The sequence below is a fragment of the Schistocerca cancellata genome, chromosome 4 (genome assembly GCF_023864275.1).
Source record: "Schistocerca cancellata isolate TAMUIC-IGC-003103 chromosome 4, iqSchCanc2.1, whole genome shotgun sequence".
Classification (NCBI taxonomy): domain Eukaryota; kingdom Metazoa; phylum Arthropoda; class Insecta; order Orthoptera; family Acrididae; genus Schistocerca; species Schistocerca cancellata.
The window spans coordinates 843,682,657-843,708,191 of record NC_064629.1 but is presented as its reverse complement, the minus strand read 5'-3'; the positions used below and the strand labels follow the sequence as shown (position 1 = coordinate 843,708,191).

Here is a 25,535-nt window from a genome sequence, read left to right as displayed (position 1 = left end):
CTCTTCGTGGGCAGTTCGTCGTCCAGGTGACGTACAAATGTGTTCCCCAGCTCCTTACCCTATTTGTCGTCGACCATACATCGGCTTCAAATATTTTTGGCCTTGATGCCTTTCAACTGTTTGGCTTTTCAATTTCCGATGATGTTAAGGTCGTTTCCACGGCTGTTCCTTTTCAGGACTTGGATGATATGTGCTCAGGTTTTGCATCGTCATTTGCAACTGATCTCGGATGTGCTTCAGATTTTCAGGTGCACATCACACTTTGGCCGGATGTGCAGCCTCGCTTTTTCCAGGCCTGATCCCTTCCGGTGGCTTACAGCCAGCAGTCAAGCAAGAACTTGATTGGCTCCAGGCTGCTGGCGTTCTGGAGCCTGTGACATACAGTGCCTGGGTGACACCATTGGTGGTCATACGGAAACCCATGAGTCCCTTCAGCTGTGTGGCGACTTCGGCACTACTGTCAATGCTCAGTCCCTCGTAGACACTTACCCCATTCCCCAACAGGAAGACCTTCTCGTCAAGCTTGCCAGGGGAGAGTACTTTCCAGAGATTGACCTGGCTGAGGCATACCACCAGTTACCCTTGGATGCCAATTCCCAGAACATCTTGGTTACCAATACGCCTTTAGGATTGTACAAGTACCTTCCATTTGGTGTCTCTTCGGCGCCGGCCATTTTCCAGCGGTTCCTAGAGCAGCTTACGCAGCCTATCCCCACCTGCGTGAATTATCTGGATGACATCTTGGCCACCGGGTATTCCCCCTTGGAACTTTTGCAAAACCACAGAGCCTTATTTCACGCTCTGCAATCAGCAGGTTTACACTGTCAGCTGGACAAGTGTGAGGGCCCCACGGTGGAGTATGTGGTCCCAGCGGCCAATAGCAATGTACTCTATCATGTATTTAAGCGCCTGCCTCTCCCTCAGTGAGGCAGTCTGATATTCGCATGAGTCTCTCGATATTTCGCCTACAGACAGCATGTTTACTTTGCTTATTTCCGTGTACGAGTGGACGTTGTTGATTTCTTGAGGTTTTCATTTGTGACCCCGTTGCTTCTTGCGTGGTGTTGTTCTGAGTGACTTGCTCAGTTGTCAGTTGTCGTTCCTGTCTGTCCTTTCCCGTTTGTCCGTTTCATTTGTTTGCGAGCTGCTCCCGTTCGGTTCCACTGTGCTTTCGTTCACGGCAACCCCGCAACCGTTCCAGTCACGGTTACAACACATTTAATCTTCAGCAATCATCTGTAGCACCACATTTCAAAAGTTTCTATTCCTTTCTACAATCCCGTATTGTTTCCCTCTATCTAAACCTTTCTCCAGAACCCAAACTGGTCTTTCGCAAGGGGGTGGGGGGAGGGGGGGGGGGGTGGCCTATAGCAGTTTTTCCATTCTCATGTATAAACTTCACATCAGTAATTTTCAACCACTATTTATTAAACTAATGGTTGGGTAATATTTACACTTGATGGCACCTGCCTTGTTTGGAACTGGAATTATTACAGTCTTCTGCAAGTCTGAGGGTATTTCATCTGTTGCCAGGTATAATGGTTCTGACATACATTCTCCTAAGGATCTCAATAATTATGAGGGAATGTCATCTACTCCAGGTGCCTGGTTTCGATTTAGGTCTTTCAGGTCAAATTCTTCTCACCTAATCATCTAGTTCCTATTCCTTTTTCATAATACTGTCTTCAAATCATTACTGTTACATAGTCCTCCTATGGAGTCCTTCCAGCTTTCACTCTTCCCTTCTTTGCTTTGTACTGTTTTACCTCATGACATTCATACAGATGATTCTCTTTTCATCATAGGTTTCTTTCATTTTCCCATATGCATCATCTGTATTTCATATACTCATGCATGCTTCTACAGCTTTGCATTTGCCCACTAGCCACTCCCACTTTGCCATTTCACACTTCTTATCAATCTCAGTTTTAGACTATATTCCCTCTTGCATAATCTGCTGCATTTTTACACTTTCTGCTTTTGTCAATTAAATTCCATGTCTCTAATGTTACCTAAGGATTTCTACTGGGCCTTGTCTTTTTCCCTTATTTGATCCTCTGCTACCTTCACCGTTTCATCTCTCAAAGCTATTCATTTGTCTTCTACTGTATTCCTTTCCCTTGTTTTAGTTACTCATTGCCTAATTCCCCTTTAAAACTCTCAATAACCCGTGGTTCTTTCAAGTTATTCAGGTCCCATCTCCTTAATTTCCTACCTCTCTGCTATTATGTCAGTTTTATTCTGTAGTTCACAACCACTGAATTACGGTCAAAGTCCACATCTGCCCCCCAAAAAATTTTGCAGTTTAAAATCTGGTTTTGTGATCTTTGTCTTATTATATAATATAAGTGAAACCTTCTGGTGTCTCCAGGTGTCTTCCATATAGAACTTTCTTTCACGACGAAGTGTCAGTAGTGCTGTGCTGTGGGCAAATATTCTACCAAGTGGTTTCCCCATTCATCCTTTACCCAAGATTTTTCTACCGTTTGTCTTTCTCTTCCTTTTCTTCATACCAAATTTTAGTCTCCTATCAGAATTAAATTCTTGTCTCATTTCATTAATTTTATCTCATCATATGGTCTTTCGATCTCTTCATTATCTGCAGCTCTAGTAAGCATACAAATTTGTACTGCTGTGGTGAGTAATGGCTTTATGTCCATCTTGGTTATCATAATGCATTCACTACGTTGTACATAGTACATTTTTATTCATTATTAGACATACCCCTTCCTACATTAACCCTATTTGATTTTGTATCAATACCCCTGTACTCACCTGACAAGAAGTCTTGTTCTTCCTGGCATTGAAATTCACTAGTCCCACTGTGTCCACATTCAACCCATCCACTTCTCTTTTTAAATTCTGTAATCTACCTAACAGATTAAGTGAGCAAACACTCCACATTCCAACTTGTAGAAAGCCAGATTCGTTTTTCCCAATGACAACATCCTTCTGAGCAGTCTGCTCCAGGAACTGAACAGACTATGTAAGTAAGATGATTTTCCCTATATGAACTCATATTGGCAGTTCCAAATGGAGTTACATACAAGAGGAGGCTAAATGAGAAAGTAACTTGACAATACATTAAGCTTATGCAACAATTCTCTTTTTCACTGCAGAAGTTTAAACTAAGTAAAACTTTTCCTGGAAAAATTTCATATCTCTGTTGCTACTACGCAGTCTAAAGTTATTTACCAACATGCTCTTTTTCCTAGCCAGAACATCCATCCATCCATCCATCCATCCATCCATCCATCCATCCAATTACCTTAATTGCCATAAGATGAGGTTTTTACAAATTTTTAATTAGAGAAAAGACCTTAGATTTGCAGTAATGCTTTGGTTGCTGAGGTCAACATTTTTACATTGTGTAATAGCTTAATGTAAGTTCACAGATGAAGTTTTGATGGCTGAGATCAAATGCAGATATACTTTGATGATTTCAAAAAGATGTGAGAGTGTGTGGTGGCACTAACATGGCTGAATATGAGGGAAGTAGTGAGGAGCGGGCAGCAAATTTCATCGTGCTGCCAACCACACGAAATTGCATTTTATGAACATCTACCATGTTTAACCTGATGTTTACCTGAATCTAAATATAGTCTGAATTGAACTAAAAATATAAATTTCTATAGGAGAGAAACTATTCTAACACAAATATGTTCACACAGAATACCCAAAATATGTCATAATAAATGAAACATGAGGTTCCAACACCACCACTAATGCAGCTACTATTTGACAGCACTGTCGATTTTCAAAATGGCAATAAATGACAAAAAACACTGTTAGCCTGAAGTGATCCAGATTCTGTCGAATCAGTGCCAAGAGGATAACATACTGTTGTTATTCAATTTGCTTAATGATGTAAGAACAGTAAATTGTAATTATCAATAATAGATGGTAATGACAGCTGTGGCTCTGTTGAGAAATGTAGATCTAGGGGTTTACAGTTAATAATTGGTTCACACTGATAATACAAAACTAATTTTATGTTAATGGTTATTCATGACACACAGACCACAAACAACTGTGCAGCAGAAAGACAATTTGATACTACAGGAGCAAATGTTCATAGGTGGTGTCAGATGAATCATGAATTACTGTATGTACATGAATAATCCATATATACTTTCTCCTGAATTTAAGGATGAAAAACTGAGGTGCACATATTAATTGTAATTATGCTCCAGTTCCTGTCATATTACAGCGTTGTTGCAGCCTCAGTCTGTGGCGTGTAAGTAGTACATTAGAAGTTAAGTATTAACCACTTGTTAATTATGGCTAGAAGTTCTCATTATCACTCACACACAGCTAAAGGAAAACTGAAAATAGCTGAAGAAGCAGAGAACAATGGAAACCGAGCATTGTAAGAAACTCTGATATGAGCAAGGATTGTATTCATGAATGGCGAAAAAACAAAATGCAGCTTCAAGAAACAAACAGAAATTGCCAGGCATTTCATGGCCACAAAGCGAAGCATCTGGACCTAAAAAGAGGCTTTGTGATAATGAAAATGAGAAACAACAATATGGATGTACAGTGACTAGTGAAATGCGGCAACTCAAAGCATTGAAATTGCCTAACAACTAGGCATCACCAGTTTCAAAGCTAGCAGAGGCTAGCTATCAAGAATTTTCAATGAAAATGGATTAGGCTTCTAGAGGAAACTATAATCACTCAATAGCTTCCAGGCAATTATGAGGAAAAAGTAGTGGATTTTCATCGCTACATGATAAATTTGCACTGCAAACATTCCTATATACTATCGCAAATTAGTAACACAGATCAAATGCCAGTCTATTTTGAGATGTTGCTTGACAACACTTTGAGGAGGAAAGAGGACTCCAGCATCACGATACGAACTGGTGGCAATTAAAAGCAAAGGCATATAGTGATGATGTGTGTAACTGGCGATGGACAAAATCTATCACCGTATGTGATATTTAAAAGGGAAACTATTCCTAAAATGTCAGTAAAAGGCAATTGGTGAGAGCGAACCTGAATGGATGGATGGATGGATGGATGGATGGACAATGACCTTGTGGTTGTCAAAACTTTTGCAACATTACCCTGGTGCATTACTGAATTTACATAAAGTGTTGGTCCTAGACAGTTTCTGCAGACTTAGAACTAGAGAAGTGCGAGACAAAACAAGTTACAAAAAGAGAAAACTGACTTGGCCATTATTCCTGCAGGCCTAACATCCGTCCTGCAACCACTAGATATGTGTATATATCGGCCATTTAAGGTTGCACTTAAATAGTGATACACACAATGTATGGCCGATGGAAACCACACGTTCACACCGAGTGGAAAAACCCAGCAGCCCAATCTGTCCCAGAATTGCGAGTGGGTGAAATATGCATGGGACTTCATACAGTTACTATTGGTGGAAAAATCCTTTGAAAAAGTTTGTATCACAAATTCACTAGATGGAAATGAAGACAATGCTCTATGTGAAGATGGCAACGACAGAGCAATAATTCTCCTGCTACCCCCCCCCCCCCTTTCTAATGAATCACGTAGATTTTTAAATAACTTCACTGTTAGCTTATTTTGAAAATTTTTTCTAAATTTAAACAAAAATGTTAGTTTCTTTCTTTTAAGAATGGTTCATCCATATGGATACCCAAAAATTAGCTGAAATCTCAAAAATGTTAAATACAACATTCAGCGTCCACAACAGATATTCACATTCCACAGTTTAGACTAATGAAGTCCAACTGTACAGAAGCTGGAATGTAGGAAAACAAGACTTCGCCTCTCCTAGTCATGAATGTGACAAATTAATTGAGACTCAGAAAGAGTCCAACTAAATAAATTTAAGATAATACTTGTTTCATGTCACTGTAACAACTGCAGAATGTTTTTACCAGTTAATTACGAGGATCTAAGAAGCTAAGTTAACCTCTTGGACATAGTATTATGTCAACCAATAGTCATTTGAAACACAAGAATTCCACTTTTCTCATCTTGTATCGATATAATAATAATGATTTGACTTAAACACGAGATTAATACTCAGAGTTTGTATATGGATTTTCACAAGGAAGTAAATGTTACATATATGGCCTAATTACCTGCAGTCGCTTTGTGCTTTCACTGTCTGGATCAGCCTTCACTTTGCATGCAACAAGTAGCTGTGCTGTTGAAGATGCCACCTGTTTAGCACTCGATATAAGCTTCTCCTCACTTGACATACCCTGAACAAGTGAGTTGGCTGATTCTACTAGACTGTGTGTGGCTGCAGCAACCAGTCGAGCTGCTGAGATAAGGCCTTCTGACCACTGACCGTCGTCAGAGCTAGTCAGAGGTTGCCGACTTACCTGGAAAAAAACCCACAATTTATCATTTTTCAACAACTCTTGAATATAACTATTAGCAACCAGTCTGCACTGAACACAATGTGAAAGGGCTAATATACACTTTTTTGTGCTTAGCTGCTGTTTGAAAAGAATGTTTTCCACTGATGCTTTTATTTTATTTGTAGTTCATTTAATGTATTGTGTATTGTCTGTTATTCTTCCATGTTCATGGTTCCCCCATCCCACCCTTCCCCTCTCGACATATAAATTGTTCAGCTTACTATCCAGAACTACTATGGACTGGAACTATTAAACCATGCCCTGTGTGAAGGCATTGATTACATTTTACTGTGCTCATACTCACCAAAATGCTTCCAAAAGTCATATCCCTGCTACCACACTCTAGCCTCATGCACCATATCCTTGGGAAAGATCTGGATTCAATACCCAGCCATTCACTGTCTGTCTATGGCTCATTTTGGTTGTTACCAGCACACATTGATGAGCCAAAACATAATCACCATCTGCTTAACAGCATGTTGATCCTCTTTTGTAATGCAGTACAGAAACAACACTGCACAGTAAGAATTCAACAAATCATTTGGTAGGTTTCCAAATGTATGTGGTAATGTGATGTGTATGCATTTAACACTATTTATGAATATTATGGGCTGGTAGTTCATGAGTGCGGAGCTGGAGCCCAATAGTGTCCCAGATGTGTTTCATCAGTTTCAGATCAGGCAAATTTGGTGGCCAAGATAACAGTACGAGTTCATCATCATGCTCCTCAAACCACTGCAGCATGATTCTGGCCTTGTGACATGGACAGTTATCCTCGTGTAAGGTGGTTTGCAATAATGTTCACGTATTTCACAGCTGTCATGATGCCTTTGATTACTAGCATAGATCCCAACATAATACTGCCTTCCAAGGCCTACACCTGTGGCCCAGTGCAAGTATTGAGCAGCCATTTGTCTGGATGCCAGCGTAACTTGACATGATCATCAACTTGGTGTGACATGAAATGTAATTCATCAAACAAGTAACACATTTCCATTGATCCGTGGTTAGGGACAGGAAAAATTTGCTAGTTGTGATAAATGTGAATCCTGCCTCAAAATGTACTATTACCTAATAAATGCTATTTCATAGTGAATTGTATCCAGATGAACAATTCCATTGTAGTTTGAAATAAGTTTTTTTGTTCTGCATATAAATATAAAAAATGCAACCAATTTTTTGTTACTGGTGTTGCACATCATCCAGCGAAGCCCAATTTGGTAAGATCATGTGCATAAGAATGTGTCTGGAAACCAAAAAATGCAGAAGCACAACAATGTATCAGTGGACTTGATGCTCTGGTGCCATTCTAACTGTGAGCAGTTGAATGGGCTGTATGAGAAACACGCTGCGTAATGCAACATAGTAGTGGGACCTATCATGTTAGAACAAAGAAACACGTACATTTGTTTGTTGGCTGATGTTCAAACATTCATGGTATAATGCATGGCAGTTTGAGGTAGCGAGTATTTCTAACTGTGGTTGCATCGAATATTGCTAGCAGTCGGGCCTGAGATATCTTGTTAACAGTCTGCCAATCTTAACCAGCAATTGTGCGGTAGCTGTTCCCAAACATTGTGTGTTGTGCATTTCTCATGTTTTCTTTTTAATCTTATTTAGAAATGAGTGGAAAGACTAACCCTGGTCCATCACGAATTTCAATTAGGACCCTTACAACAGCAGAACAAGCTGGCAATTCCTACAACAATATGTTAATTCTGCTTTGACAGGACACGGTTTCAGACTACTGCACTGCGAGAGGGAGGCAGGGGCTTGTTTCTAGGCACCGCTCCTCTCCCTTCTAGTGGTCAAAATTCCACTTTATTTACACTCAGAGCCGTCTGAATGTATATAGTGTCCGCACTCTGCTCTGGTGACCGGAAAACAAACCCTGTCTCATATTTTAACTGCGTTGAAATTCTTCCCCTAATATTGGAAGTTATTTTCATTTCTATTTCTATGCTAAGTCCATTCTACATGCAGTGCTGTCAAGTATGGGTCGCGTATCTCTGCATGACCATGAAAGGTTGAAATTCATTTTGTGTGGATTTTGTAGTCATTGACTTGGTCAGGAAAAGTAAACCAATGTTGGGAAACACATTAAATCAGAGATGTATTCAGTTCGATGGCAGCAAATTTGACTGCTTCTCAATAGAACAGATGTTTGTTGAACACTTCAACACAGCCAAAGGAAAAAAAAAACAAAGGCCATTCCAGGAAAAAACTGTAAATTTTTGCAAATGCAAACATTCCAGCCAAAACGTTCACCAATCAGTCAATTTCGAAGCACTATGTCTTTGTCTTGACTCGCCTAGTTGACAAATAGTTGTGAATTTTGCAAAAAATAGAAACCTTAGTACAACAGCCACGTTTCTCAACATGTCGACTTTTGACAAAATAGCGTTAACTCATTATGTCGGGTCAACATGGGAACAAGTAGGCCTCATCTGCTGTGGAGCCCCATGTTCAACATTGTGCACTGAATGGTGTGCTTTGAGAGACATATGCATGCACCAGCACCATGCTCTGACATTAGAATTGAAGCAGATTGCCACCTATTCTGCTTTATAGAGTGGGCAAGCCTCAGATCTCCATGTTCTGTGATGGGGCACGAATGTCCCACAATTTGTTGTCTACTTGTGGTTTCACCGTCCTTCAACCATTTTCCACAGAGATGCACGACAGTAGCACATCCTGGGGGCCAGGCCATAACAATCTGCCCTTTGTCAAAATCACTTATGTCAGTGGATTTCACCATCTTTGGCCTCTATCACTGCTAGAATTATTCCCCATTCACCCCTGCCCCACTTATATAACTTCCTTATTGCACAACGTACCAATACCACCAGGTGGCAGTCAATCTCAATAGTGGGAAGTGGGCATAATGTTTTGGCTCATCAGTGTATCCTATTCTGTAAAATGCATGGTCACTTGTAAAATCAGCCCTGTCCTATATCAACTTTGCTGCAACCACTGCACTCTTCCTAAGCCAAGGGCAATCTTGACTATAGAGGTGCAAAGACCAATACTCAACATGACATGTACGTCTTCCCAATCTAAGCAATTTGTATCCTCTCTATTAAGCACCAGCTCTTACGCAACTTCCTGCCTTTCCTCCTGCTTCTATTCTCCTCCCCCTTTATCAAGTAGCTTCAACATCTCTTTGCCCTTTATTTTAGTTTTCTCACTTACACTTGTTGCACCAAATTTCTCTATCATTATGTCCCTCTCTCATTATTCTTCCACAATACTATGTCACCCACCTCTTCAACATTTTTTCCTTGTGCATGGATTTGCCAGTTTCTTGCTCAAACTTGCAGAAACTTTTTCTTATGTATGGATTCACCAGTTTCTTGTGCACACTTGCAGAAACTGTCTCCGCCATTTCGTACCTATCTCTCTAGGTAACAACTAGCTCTTCTACTGACTCCCACTGACTACATATGTGATCACTACATGATCTAGTGAAACCATAACACCAGGAGAGAGAATGTGTGTGTGTGTGTGTGTGTGTGTGTGTGTGTGTGTGTGTAAGGAACTGAAAAAGACCTGTATTTTGATAGCTGAGCAACAACTGTAACTGCTTCATTGTGTCTTGCCTGCTGCTCATTTTTCCCCTGTACAGTGAGTGGAGATTTGTTGTCATGCCACATTTTCACCTCAAAGCCCAAACTTTTCCTTACTGAAATTAAAGTACAATCAATAACATATAACATTAACTCTGCAACTGATAATGTTGACCTTAAGCAACACTGATTGCCAACAGTGCAAGCACTAAAAGTCCAAACAGTAGCATTGTTTTAAACAGATTAGCTGTGTATTTGCGAGGGTGCAGGCTCCAATCTTCAACCAGACATCCTGATTTAGGTTTTCTGTGGTTTTTCAAAAATCACTTCAGGCAAATGCTGGGATGGTTCCTACTATAAGGCCACAGAAGACTACCTGTCCCATTATTCTCAAACTAGACCTGTAAGTATGTAAATGCCTGTATATGTGAACTGTGTTGTTTTTTATTTCTTAAATTACAAAACTAAGACATTTCCAATACCTCAATAAAAGTGATCTATGGATGAATAAAGCTGCTGCTTCAACAACTGTTCTAATATTGCAGAAATTTTTCCCGATTTACATAAACATAAGAGTATTTTAGGCACTGGGATGAAAATTTTAAATAAATTAATATAACTATTCACTACATTCAAAAAGACCCATTCAATCAGCAAAATTTTAAAGGCTTCAGGTTAACACAAAAAGTCTAAGACAGCTTCCATCCTACATATACACAGCTGAAAAAAAACTCACTTTTCCTGTTTCAATTAGTTCCCGCTGGGCAGCTGAAGCTGCTTTCACTAGAGCAGAGTTTGCAGCAGCAATTGACTTTGCTGCCTCCAGTATCATCTCATCAAAGTTCAAGCTCTCGTCAGCTTCCTGTAAAATATAATGTTCAGTTCCACAAACATATTTAATCTTACGTGGTACTTCCTTTTCATGAAATACATTTTTGCAGGCAAAGAAATGTAAATGAAACACATTGGCAAGGAAATGAAAATTCTATGCAAATATGAAATAATTTTGCATCACAACTTATGCTGATAGACATGTGACAATAATTGGATATTTATTATTGTAAATGAAATATACAATCAAACTCATATGAATGCATACTGAAAACCTAAACAACAGCAGGAAAAAATTGAACATTATTCTTAAAAAGCAGAAAGCCATATTGCACACACATTCAGACTACAACAAGCTTTTAAAACTATTTGTTGCGTAAGTAACTGCTAGCCTTCAACATGCAGCCTATCTAACAAAACCTAGTAGAGATACAGTGCTGGTTTGTGTATTTGAATTATTTCAATACCTGTGGCTTGTATTAAAAACAGTATTACATTTGAAGCCAAAGTATGCAAGCAGGAAATACAAAGCCCACTTTTAATGCTGACTACACAAATGTAAGTATGTACAGTGAAAAACATTGTCAATTTTGCAATCTAGCTTGTATAAAAATGCCACAACTAACAAAAAATTTTAATGATATATCCACTGACAAATTATGTAACTGTGAAAGGAAAAGCCTCAAAGCAAACTGTTCTGAAATTGCACTGTAAAGCAATATATTGTAGGCAGCCACAAAAGTAATGCTGAAATAGATACTAAACGAAAAAGAAAGTTGTTATGTGGAAGTGCTACAGCATCATGGTAAACAAGTAAATAAGAAACTCACATAGAGTGGAGAGAAAAGAAAGGCATCAATTGGGCAACAAAAATGCAAAAATAGACCACTGAAAATGTTGTATTTTTAAAATAAAGCTACAGTTTACACTGAAAACAATGAAAGAGCAGGTTAGTAATTAACTACATAAACAGTTTAATTTAAACTTACGTTACATTTTGTCTTGAGCAGTCACTGACAGACAACTTTTGCGTGCAGAATGAATTATTTTCTATGCTTTAAATGGCTCTTTCACATGCATTATTAATATTTAAAAATAAAAATATTCACATAGAATTCAGCAACAGCAGGGAAAAGGTTTCTACAATAGAAATCAAGCAAATGAGTCTCAAATGCTAAAACAAACCACCTTCAGTGAAATTTCCTGTTTCCTAAGTCATATTTCCACTTCAACCACTGAAAGCTATTCAGAAATTTATGAGATGAAACAGTATTAAAATGATTATTACTTGTGTGCAAATTGATAAGTAATCACAGATTTCCAGGATGCACAAAGCATTTGTTAGGAGAAAGTACAGTAGAGAGAACAGAAGCAATGACAGCCACGCTAAACTAAGTTTCAGAGGAGAAGCTAATCCCTTCCTTCACCGACTGGCAGCCAAGCAGAAAGGTTTTCTGTGCATGTGTCTGAAGATGCTGCTGGACCCCCCTCTGTAATAATATGTTTGATTCCTGGGTGATAATCTGATATTACAACCAAGAATATCAAACATATCTCACAGCGGTGGGGCTCATGGTGAAGTAGTCTCCGGCCCATCACGAAAAACAGCAAGTGAATGAGACAGTTATGTTAGCAGAAATTGTAGAAAGAAAATTCACCTTAACAGATTTCCTGGGTCTAAGGCTAGCCAGTTTTTTGGCAGCAGCATCAATTGAAGCTGCAGCACCTAGGAGTTCATTTTCAGCAATCACAGTTGGATCATCTGGATCCACCCACTCCGTACCTGAAAACATATGATATTTATTTTACAATATCCTGAATATCAAGACAGTAGTCTCATAATGTGTGTTTCAAATAGTAGTACAATTAATTGTTTTCATATTTTATATGATTATTCTCCCAATTGATGAAACAGACTGCATTATTTCTAAAGTCACAGTAATAAACAGACTATAGCATGCCTCAGAGAAACAATATCATTTACTGCTTCAATATCAGCACACTTGTAGCACTTTTTGCCCATTTTCATTATGTCTGCAGATGTCTGCTGCAGTTCACTAATGTCTTTTGCATGATCTTCTCAAGTTTCATAGTAAAAAGAAAAATTGTTCTAGTGTTCTTATTTCGTAACTTTATACCATTTGAGGTCACACACGTGTACAATTAATAATAATAATAATAATAATAACAACAATAACAATAACCATTATCCAGAAATTATGTTTTCCACACTGCAAAAGTGTGGTAGGGTATGTAATACGAAAGTCAAGTGCACATGTGATATATTCAGGATGTTGTATGCATGCGACAGTTGACACTTCCTGAAAACTCTTAGCATTGTTTAGAGTCTCAGATTTATTTTCTTGTCAACTTTGAAGTCTGATGTAAGAAAGTGTTCCAAAGGAAAGATTGTAGTGATCAAATTTTACCATCAACTCAGTCTAATATATGGATCAGATGTTATGAGCAAGCAAATGGTGCATGGCCAGGGTAGGCAAATTTCTGAAGGTCACCAAAAGTTCACGGTGAAGAGTGCAGTGAGCAGCATATTACAAATAAACATCAATTTTTAATTACAGAACTCTGCAGTAATTCCCTGCAGATACCTTGGTACATGTTGCACAAAGCTGTTATAAAGTACCTGCTATTACACAAGTTGTGTAATAGGTGCATGTCTGACAACCTAATACTTAAAAATATAAAACAAAATGCAGGCAAGCATGATTCACATTTGTGGCCATATTGTAGTGATGTTGATAAAATCTTGGACATGACTGTCACAGACAATCAATTGTGCATTGCTCACTTTCTTCCAGAAATCAAGTCAACACCTGAACATCACAGTGATTCTTCATGCAATACCAAATTAAAACCCGATGCCACAGAAGTTGATGTGAACTGGGTTTTGCTCACTGACTTCCTGCATTGAGGTGAAGAGATGAACTAACCATCACTAAAAAAGACTGCAGTAACTGAAACATCAGTAACAGAACCATCCACAACCAGAGGAAAAGAGTTTCAGTGCAGACAGCATGCTGTACGAATTTCACTGGAAGTAATTTGAACATCCAATCTGTAGTTATGCATAATGTCAGAGCTAAGTATATTTGAACATGGGCAAATTTTTGGTGCTTGTGTGTTGGGTGCTTCCATAACGAAGACAGCTAGCGTGTTTGGCATTTCAAGAGGCACTGTACCAAAGATTTATAGCACATATACGGAAATTGAAAAAAACATCATCTATTAAGTCACAATGTGGATGAGTGTATATTGAGTGATCATGACCAACAGTCACAGAAGAGGATTGTATCGAAAAATAAAAGGACAACAGCAGCAAAAGCCCTGCAGAACTGAAAGTAACACGCACAAACCATGTCAGTGCCAAAATAACATGAAGGGAGCTCCATAAGCTGCGAACAGCAGGTCAAGCTGGGGCCCTCTTAGGAACATGGCTGCCAAGAAGGGGAAGGAAGCCAGTGTGCACCCTGTGTGCATACCGGGGTGAGATGGGGGGGGTCATTCCGGATGTGGAAAGGGTGCTTCCAGATGTCATGAAGAGTACAGGGCGCAGCCAACTGCAGGAGGTGTCCCATGTCGGTACCAATGACGTGTGTCACATTGCATCGGAGGAGATTCTCTCTGATTTCGGGCAGTTAGGAGAAATGGTAAAGACTGTCAGTCTTGCTTGTGAGATTAAGGTGGAGCTCACCATCTGCAACATCGTCGACAGAACTGACTGTGGTCCTTTGGTACAGAGCCAAGTGGAGGGTCTGAATCAGAGGCTCAGGCGGTTCTGTGACCATGTAGTCTGAAGATTCCTTGACATATGCCATAGGGTGGTGGGTTTCCAGGTTCTGCTTAATAGGTCAGGAGTCCACTACAAACAGGAAGTGGCTACACGGATAGCGGGGGCTTTGTGGAAGGGACTGGGCAGTTTTTTTTTAGGTTAGAGGGTCTGAGGAAACCACAGAAAGGGTGTCCGTCTAGAAGGGGGCAGGTAAAACACAGTAAGGTAGTTGTAGAAATGATCGGTATTGTAGTGGTAAATTGTCGTAGCTGAGTTGAGTTGAGAAAGAACCTGAGCTCCAAGCCCTAATAGAAAGCACTGAAGCTCTAATAGTTATAGGTACGGAAAACAGGCTATAGCTGAAATAAATTCAGCTGAAATTTTTTCAAATGGCCTAACAGTGTTCAGAAAGGATAGATTAAATACAGTTGGTGGTGGAGTATCTATTGCTGTCAGAAGTAGTTTACCTTGCAGTGAAATTGAAGTAGATAGTTCCTGTGAAATAGTATGGGTAGATGTTATACTTGACAATAGGACTAAACTATTAATTGGATCATTTTACCAACCCCCCTGACTAAGAAGATATAGTTTCTGAACAGTTCAAAGAAAACTTAAGTCTCATTTCAAATATGTACCCCACTCATACAATTATACACAGTGGTGACTTCACTCTCAATATGCTGAAGAAATTATACGTTTAAAGCTGGCGGCAGGCATAAAATGTCATCCCAAATTGTACTGAATGTTTTCTCAGAAAATTATTTTCAACAATTAGTTCATGAGCCCATTCGAAGCGTAAATGGTTGTGAAAGCATACTTGAACTCTTAGCAACAGATAATCATGGACAAATAGGGGGTATCATGACAAATACAGGGATTAGCGACCACTGGCCCTTATCACTAACACATATACAGAGTTCGAACATTATGAATTACCTCAAAGAAGACGATTTATTGACACACAGTCAGCACGGATTCAGAAAACATCGTTCTTGTGAAACACAACTAACTCTTTATACTCATAAAGTAATGAGTGTTAATGACAGGGAATGTCAAACTGTTCCATATTTTTAGATTTCCAGAAAGTTTTTGACTTTCTCTACTGAAATCATTTTCCAAAATTTTGAGAATGTGATGTATTCTCAGATAGTATACCAGCTGGGCAACAAAAATATCCTCAGTAAATCACAGTTCGAATTTCCAAAAAGTCACTCTACAGAGAATGCCATTTACACGTTCATGCACCAAATTTCGCAAGCATTAAATAAGAAAACAGTGGCACTTGGTATTTTCTTTGACCTGTGTAAGGCATTTGACTGTGTGAATTAATATTCTCTTACATAAAATGAAGTTTTATGGGCTTGAAAGTACAGCCAACCAATGGGTAATGTCATACCCCACCTAAAGAATGCAGAAAGCTGTACAATGACCTTCCCTCTAATATACAACATGTGGATTTTTTTTTCCTCTCCAGATGGCACTACTACTGTAATCAGTCCAAACATACATAAGGAGCAGAAGAAATGGTAAACAATTTTTTAAACATATCATTGACTAGTTTTCCGTGAATGATTTAAAAAAAGAAAAAGAAACACAGGATACTCAATGTTACCAACCTCCTAGCAGTGGTAAATGCAGCACGTGGTAAGGAAATATTAAATAGGGTGGAAACTTCAAAATTCTTAGATGCTGCCCATACTGATGAGGGTTTAAACTGAAATAACATTTTGGAACATCTAAGACAACTTAGTTCAACCACATTTGCCCTTACAATCATCACAAGTCTTGGAGGGACACAAATCTGTAAGTTGACATAGGTTGCATATTTTCATTCAATAAAATCATATGGAATAATGTTCTGGGGTAACTAATGTTTAAGAAAGAAAGTTTTCATTACTAAGAAATGTGCTGTAAGGATTACATGTGGTGCTCACCTGCAATCTTCTTGCAGCTATCTGTTTAAGAAGTTAGGCATTCTGACTACTGCTTCACAGTATATTTACTCCCTCATAAAGTTTGTTGTAAATAACCCACTGCAGTTCAAAAGAAACAATGACGTACACAGTTACAATACCAGAAGAAAAAAATGACATCCATTAGGCCACATTAAGGTTGTCTTTAGCACTAAAAAGGTGATAATGCTGCAATTCAGTAGTATAAAATGTCTAACAAACAGCAAAATAAAATTTGGAAACAAACTGAAAAGTTACTCCCTGACAACTCTTTCTGTTCTGTGGAAGAATTTCTATTATTGTAACAGGTAGTGGGTAGGAGTTACTAACTCATATCTGTGCGTTTTATACTAAAAAAAGGCTTTTCAAGACCTATCTATGTCGGGTGGGTGGGTGTGTGAAGAGAGAAGGGGGGAGAGGGACAGAGAAGAGAGAGGGGGAAGAGGGGAAGGAGGGGTGGGAGGGAGGAGGGGGGAGGGGGAGGGGGAGGGGGAGAGGGAGAGGGAGAGGTTCCAAACATGAAAGTTCCTAGCAGACTAAAACTTTGTGCTGGACTGAGACTCAGACCCAGAACTTTGGCATTATTTTGAGTTTGAATCCCAATCTAACACACAGTTTGGGTTTTTTTGGGGGAGGAGACCAACCATCTCGACATTTGCCTGGTGCGATTTAGGGAAATCACGGAAAACCTAAATCAGGATGGCTGGATGCGAGATTAAACAGTTGTCCTCCCTCATGCAAGTCCAGTGTGCTAGCCACTGAGCCACCTCACTCAGTGTTACCAAGTTTCACAGAGGGCAAATTCTGCTGCAGGGAAAATATTCTTTCTGGAAACTTCAATCATGTCACAATTTTTTAAATGGAACTAATGAAAAAGTTACTCATAATACTGAGAAGTTAAGAGTGAAAGTTCAGAAAGCTTACCAATACTTGGTGTTATTGAATTGAATTGAACTGAATTGTTTACAGAAAACTGAACAATGAAACAAGACCAAGTGTGTGAACATAGATATTTATATGTTTGATCAAGTCATCATCCAGCAAAAGAGCAAGATATGCCAAATTGTGGATATTTCAATTAATGACAAAAATAACCCAGAACTGGAGTCCAGCTGCTTGAAGAAAATTTTGCTCCTGTTGCTGTTATCCACAGTAGGAATTTTTATGCTTGGTTTGTGTACTATAGTTAAAAATGTGGAAACACATAGGAAACCCAAATTTTTCAGCATAAATTGTAATTGATCTACATGGTTCAAGCACCTTATTTTCACTTCTCTTGTACACAGTACAACTTACGTAAGAACAATAAAGCCAGACAATTCTAGAAGTGCTCCAGGTGAGTGAAATATACACTTGCACAGTTTACTAAGTTAGCAGAGCCAACAAACCATCAAGAATGGAGATAAGGCAGCAGTTTTAATAATAAATGAAACAAGTACTGAAGCCAGGGGACTAAATGATGGCCTATTTATTAGTGATAAAAGTTACAATGATACTCTATTTATTAGTAATAAAAGTTAGAAAAAAATTTCACAGGAAATACGAAATTGCAGTTAAGTGACAGCATGACATTAGATGGTTCCCTGATGTAGTATATTTTGTGTGAAATAGGAGGGTGTGATAATTTTATAGCCTGCAAAACATGTAAGAGATGAACTACTGAATACAACAGTGCAGTGTTTCATTTTAACCCTTTTCTTTTAAAGTTTATTGTGTCATTGCAAGAATGAGTGAGTGGGATCTGAACTTAGTCTCTACATATTACAAACACAGGTCATACATTTCCAGTTTCTTCTACACTAGTAAATAAAGGGAAAAGCAGAGGAGATGACACTAACAACATCAACCAAAACATTATGTAGATAAAGGACAGAAATAAAATGTGCTACAAAGACAGCAGAAAATGGAGTCTTTTCATGAGAGGGATTTCTTAAAACAGCACATTGGTTAGCAATGACTGTGACTGTATAATTAGTAATTAGCAATAAGTTAGTTGGCAAAGGAAACAAGTAAACATAGTTTAAGGATTGTCCTCTCAGCCAACACAATACAAAGTCCCCCCCCCCCCCCCCTTCCAACTGGTTTGCCACCACCACCATTCGTAAACATGTGAAATACTGCTTTCTAAACTGACCTTTCAGTAACTCAGCTGCAGCAACCAATTCAGCCACACACTGAGCTATCCTCCGAGAAATTGGCGGCAGACCTGTGCGTGCTGCCTCTTGTGCACCAGCTCCTGGTCGACTGGCAATATGTAGAATAGTCTGCAGCAACTCACGGTACTGGACTGCCACATCATGTCCAGCACGTATTGTGCGCGACCTGAGTTCGGGTGTTTCTGCTGCATTTGCTGTTGCCTAAATTAAATAAATAACGTATTATGTGACTTATTTCTACTGATAGTAATATAGCTGCATCATTAGACAACAAAGTACAATTGATTTAAAACTAAACTACAAAATATCTAGTCTGTATACCCATTTTTATTAGACAGATGTACAATTAATGTGACCAAATAAGCTTCATGAATTTGATTATAAATAATTTCACAAAAGTTAACACAGTTTAATGAACAAAAAGAACATTTTGCAGGTGAGAGATGAGATAGTTGAGGTTAAAGATTGAAAACAGCTTAGTTTTTTAAGTATCTGTTTGAGAAGAAAAACACCTGTTTCCGGGAAACATATGGCATGTTAAGGGTCTGGCTGCACAACACAATCATATTTTGATTGTAATATTTTTAATCAGTACAGAGATATAATCTAAAAACTTGGAAATGTGTGAAGAAGACATTGAACCACCTCATGGTCTGTCAAGAAACCAGGCACTAACATTACACATCTACATTCATATTTATATGCCACACGCCTTGTGTTGTGTGCAGCAGAGGGCATCTTTACACTGTCATTTAATTCTACATGGGAATTCTACATGGGAAAACAATTGCTTGTACAGTGCTTTACCACCTTTATTTTTACACTATGGACTCTGTCTGATGTAGCAAGCTATGATAAATTCTTAGAAATTTCTATGAAAAAAAGTTCTCTAAAATTTAAGACCAGCATTTCATGTGCTGTGTGTACCTTTTCTAGCAGGGTAGAACACTGAAACTAGCTTTAATAAATTCAAGTTAATATGGATCCCCAGATAAGCATTCAATACTCAAGGATGGGTTGGTTGCATGTGTATCTAGTAAGCTACTGCTTTTGTGGGAGAAACAATCTTCTCAACAGTAATCTGTCTTGCTTTCAGCTTTAAAGGTTTCGCATCTCATGAGTACTATTACGAATGAAAAAGTAATGAAACATGGACTGATTTTCAATCCTTTGTGACATTTGCAGATTTCTTTTGGATTCTCTGTTACAACTGGTGCAATGTTTCAACAAAGATAACTGATTCTACCACTTCTAGTGGGTTTGAATTGGCTAGTAAAAATTCAAAAATACTGTCGACAAATAAAGAGTTTTTAGTATAACTCAAAAAGTAAGTTACAGCCTTGGCAGTTAACTGATGTGAAAGTGCTTTGGTTCATAACATTATGAGTGAAGTCTGGAGCCATTACAAGATAGACATAAATTGATCCTCCACAGACAGTGTTGAATAAAGCATACAGTTTAGAGGAAAATTTCTGTCTCAGATTTTAACATAAAACTCTCCGACTGTTCAAATGACTCTAAGCACTATGGGTCTTAACATCTGAGGTCATCAGTCCCCTAGACTTAGAACTACTTAAACCTAACTAATCTAAGGACATCACACACATCCCTACCCAAGGCAGGATTGGAACCTGCGACCGTAGCAGCAGCGCAGTTCCGGACTAAAGCGCCTGGAACTGCTCGCCACACCGGCCAGCTCTCTGACTATTGATTTAAAATAGTAATAGTAGTAGTAGTAACAACAACAACAACAACAACAACAAAGTAACTGGAACACACACAAGTGAGAGGTGGGTAGATTAGCATTTCCATACCTTGCAGATTGTGAGCATATCTGAAATGGCTTTACGGCCAACATTAGCAGCTACAATGATGTCGTCCTGCTTGCAGCTATTGCCAGCAGCTACAGCTTTTGCTGTGGCAACTGTAATCGATTTTGTACAACGGACTAAATCCTCTGGAGTTGCTGAAGTCTTTGGCTGGTCAGGAGAATTAAGAGCCTGTGCAAATAATGAGGATAACTTACAATGAAGCTTAGATGAGAAAGTAAACAGTTACAAATGTTGAGTTGGCAGAGTCATCACTACATTCATGTAATTATAAATGTATATTATATATTGTGTGCTACAAGGCAACTGTGGTGTTTGGCCAAGAACAAAGCCTTTATACAAACTATAAAAAATGATGTGAAGCATAATGCTGAAGAGTGAATGCTACATTGCAAGACATACTCTTATCTCTTGCGCTATGGCCTGTATAGTTGACTCCAAAGCTCGGGTGCCCCGTGTATGTTCATCTTCAACTGCTTTAACAGTCTTCAGTAAAGATGTCACATTCGTCACCATCACCTATAAAAGAAAAAGTGAGTCAGGTTAACACCCAAGATGCATAAACAAGAATAAATCTAAGCTTGGGTTACAAGAAAAGAATGTTAAGTAACTCTGACAGCTACAAATAAATACAGGCAACACTTATCAACACAACAGATTATATGTTACTTAACAGTTAATATTCTACAGCATACACAATACCACAAAGTCTTTGGTTAGCCATGCATTCCTTCTCCGTCAGGCTGGAGTAACACACAAAACACATCACCAAATTTCGTTAAAAATACAATGGCATGCTGCATGTTCAGTAATGAAGTAAATTGATTACCTACCATTTAAAAATTAAAAATTTTGATTTTTAAGTGTAACAAAACATCCACTGCATACCATTATTTCAGTTTTTTATGCTTGTAAATACCACAAACAAGTCATTATCTTTGTGCAAGTGACACTGTCCTCTTCACACTTCAATAGGAAACATCATATACCTCAAATTTATCAAGTACTTCTAGAAAAAAAATAAACAAACAACAATTTTGGAATTGCGAATTTAGGAAGTCTATATATTTTGACTGATCCATATATCACAATATGGAATATATCTCCTGTTGATTGCAAGCAACAACATAACATTAATTGAAGGCAGTACATTGTGAATAGTGCACAACAGTACAAAATTCAAGATATAATAGAATTTTAATAAAATTCTGACAATTATAATCACTCACAAATCACCTACTTTTACAAATTTGCTGCTATGTACAAAAGTCAGCACAAGTACTAACTGTTATTTAATGTTTGGTATTGTGTATCATTTTCCTCTAACAAAATGAGTAATGTCATCCCCACAGAGAGATTGATGTCACATAAATGCCTTTCACCAAATTAAAACAAACAAACAAACAAAAGATAATGATTACATATGTCATCTCGTCAACAAAACTGTTTAACTGGACGAAAAGCCCGTTCCTGCAAACTATTTTTTCATTAAAACACCATGTAAAACTCAATACCATGCACATTAATTTTGTTATTGAGCACTTGATTTTAATATATAAATCAAACTAAAAGAAAAACCGAACAAGCAAGCACCAGGTTTTAATCATTTTGGCACACCAGGTAGATTAATTTTATATAATGTTTAGCAGTGAAAGGTGACATGACAGCAACTCTAGTGGTCTACAAAATATTTTAAGTTCCTTTAATTTTCTCACTTAAGTATATGCAATCACACTAAATCTTGTGCCATGCATATCAGGTAATGGTCAGACTAATGATACAGCAATGGGGCATGTACAATTTGCACAGTGATTTCATTTATATAAAATATACATTTCCAATATAGGGGACATATCACTTGAAATAGCAAAACAACAACCAAGATAAATAAATTTCATACATAAATGGTCTGACATTTTTGTAGGAGATAATTTACTCCACAGAAAACTGAAGCATATATCACTGTGTGACAGTTCACATTAACCTATTACTAATATAAATTAAGCCCCAAGAGTACACTTTTATGAGGCCTATCTGTTTATATTTCTTCCTTTTCTTTCTTTTTTCTTGGTAATAAAACTGCATGGACTTCAATCTGCAATAGTCTACTTGCTTCTAGATACATGTGCAGGTAATGTTTGAATTTTGTACTTTCAGCTACTATGAGAGAGGAAAAAATTACACTATGAACCATTCTAATTGCCCTAATACTGGACAACAGGCACATGTACCACTTCAGATGAGAGTGTCAGTTTTCAAAGTTGGTTTTCATACACTACTCCAGGAGATCCCCAACAAGTCAGAGTGTAACATTGTTCATCTCTGCTGCAGTACTATGTGGTTCACAGAAGCACAAGTTTTAGCACATATGTTCTGTGGCTTTGGATGGTCACATTCTTAAATTGACAAAAAATTACATTCAGTGACTGAAGAACTGTCACAGTAATTCACAATTCATTAAACTGCAAACATATCATCTAGTTTTATCAGTCATCATTGGGTAGAGATGCTGCAGGTTATTGTTTACCTTCGTTCATAAAGTATCTGTCTTACAAACATAATTAAGAAATTGACACCATTTGTCAGATATTTTACCATGGAGGTGAACAATATATTTATTGTAACAAATAACTGTTATCAGCAAAATTAACAAAATTTTAATCTCATATCTCTTAAAAATGTTACACATGAACAAAGTTCTTTCTTAAGAAGCGGGATGTGTATCAAAATCAACCATGAAAAAATAAAAATGGGGAAAAGTGCACACAATAGACTGCATAACCAATCATGTCAACAATAGTAAAAATACATTTTTTCATCTACAGCCACACACTGAATAGTGTCATACTTTCCCAAAAGGCAACAGATCATTTATGGCATTTTAGCAGACAACTCTGATATATTTTCTAATAAAAAGTTCTGAAACTGGTAACTGTGTTTATTTTGATTTTCTAATATGACATTTATGAGATGTGGCTGCTATTTAAATCAAGTTTAAATAAGAAAAAATAAATATATTTGAAATATCAAAATGAACATTTAAGTCACAATGTGATTCTGGTCTCCAAGAAAATCTCTGCAACCAAAAGTTTTTAAGCAGCTACTAATTGTACTAAATCAGTGGTGGGGGTCTCTGACTGATGCAGATTCTCGACGCTAAGCAGGCGGATTAGTTCCTCTTCTTGATCAGACACGAGCCAATCCGTGTCCGAATCCACCTGCCGGATCAACAAAACATAAAATATGCATCCTCTTTTTTTCTTTTCTTTTTTTTGCACAAAAGGTGTCCACACTAACGTCTGTACTACTGAGAATTGCAAAAGGATGAGAGAAAAATATGGTGACACTCAAGTACTGTAATGCCAATTAATTTGCACACAATTTCTTCAAACGGGTGACAGAATGCAAGTGCTCCATCTACTTGTGATGTTCCTGATATAGCATGTGGTATATGAACACAAGTAAATATAAATTTAGGGAAACAAAGATATATTTTGTGATAACTATTAGCTAGCAGAAACATAATCAGCTAACTATTTACACACAGAGCAAAGGACAGTCTTTTGACAAAAACACATAGTTGCAAGTTCTTCCTCATAGACGAATTGGCAGCAATTAGAAAAGATCTGACAAAACCACAATAGGTCACATTGGACAAGTTGCCACAGGCCATTTACAAATCATGTCTATGGTGAATATCTGTGCTCCTCATACTACAGTAAAATACAATCCCTGAACGCTCAGAGTAAAGCTGACTGTAATTCTGTTGTCTGGAAACAGAAAATTCACTGAGTGCAGTTTAAGTGAACATTTACCAAAAGAACATTGAGGCAGACTCTCTACCTAAAGCACAAATCAATAATTTATAAAGAAGAACAAAAAATTCAAAGCCTTAATTTTCGACTGAGGGCATCAATCTATAATTGAAAATGTTATAAGTCAGTCATTCTGTGCCAGAAGAACAGACAGTGATATTTAGACTAACTCCCAAAATAAAATGACTACAATTCAAACATGTGATGATTTTATCAAATTATTAAAGTTTTCATATCAGTCATTTCAGGAAAGAAAACTTACAAATTCTTAATTTCCTTTCCTTCAGAAACCTATATTCTAATATAGGGTAGTTCTGTAAAAATAGTAAGTTTCAAAGATTATAACTTCTTTTATTTCACAGTTCATACCATACGATTTCTCACTGTTACTCAGTACAAAATGACAATACAATATCATTACCACATTACTTGCATTAACATTATATGCCTCTTAATGTGTTGTATGGCTCCCCTTCACCTTTGGTTTCTAATATGGTATTTGTTTGCACCATTTCCTTGTATTAAACCCCTCATTCTATTCCTGCTATCTACAGAAGAAGGAATTCATAGGTTTGAAACACTGAGATTCTCAGTTTACATCAATGTGTATTCATTACGAAGACCATTACCCCACTTTCTTTCATGGGGCAGCATTCCTCCAACCTCTCTTCATATTTATGTTTTTCATGATGTACAATTTTTGTTTTCTTATGAACAGAACAAACAGACAGTATAAATAGCACACATTCTAACTGGATTTAATTCTGAATTTCTATTTGGGCATTTCTACAAAAAAAAAAAAAAAAAATGCTCTTTGTTACTATACTGGAAAATTAACTTCTAAATACTATCTCACACACACGCACACACACACACACACACACACACACACACACACACACGTGCGCGCGCGCGTAGACGCAGACGCAGAGAGAGAGAGAGAGAGAGAGAGAGAGAGAGAGAGAGAATATGGTTATGGTAGAGTAGTGGTAGAGGCATTCTGCATCTGGTTGCTTAGAAATGATGGAACTTCACTGCTGTCAGTATTTAAAAAAGAAAAAAAAGGGGGGGAGGGGCATTCTTTGAAGATGTAAAAGTTCTGTATTAGATTAGCTACACATTGAACAGTTCTTACAATTTTTACTGACGTATATTCTCATGAAACATAACACAGACAACAGCATATCTGAACAGCTTAACAATAAGGTTTCCCCTTTCTCAGTTTCATGAG

At 37.8% G+C, this 25,535-nt stretch overlaps 1 protein-coding gene across 2 annotated transcripts in view; it reads right to left on the bottom strand.

Annotated features, from left to right (window-relative positions):
- Positions 1-25,535, bottom strand: part of LOC126184950 (talin-1) — a 272,457-nt gene that overhangs the window by 21,628 nt on the left and 225,294 nt on the right. Inside the window, exons 38-43 of one of the 2 annotated variants that reach the window (XM_049927624.1) lie at positions 20,892-21,008; positions 20,475-20,660; positions 18,639-18,861; positions 12,424-12,548; positions 10,671-10,796; positions 6,084-6,329 (exon numbers count right to left, since the gene is read on the bottom strand). In XM_049927624.1, the coding sequence (XP_049783581.1) occupies positions 6,084-6,329; positions 10,671-10,796; positions 12,424-12,548; positions 18,639-18,861; positions 20,475-20,660; positions 20,892-21,008 (1,023 nt within the window). Of the gene's footprint in view, positions 1-6,083; positions 6,330-10,670; positions 10,797-12,423; positions 12,549-18,638; positions 18,862-20,474; positions 20,661-20,891; positions 21,009-21,667; positions 23,708-25,535 lie in introns of those variants that run through there. The other variant, XM_049927625.1, reaches the window with a different exon arrangement.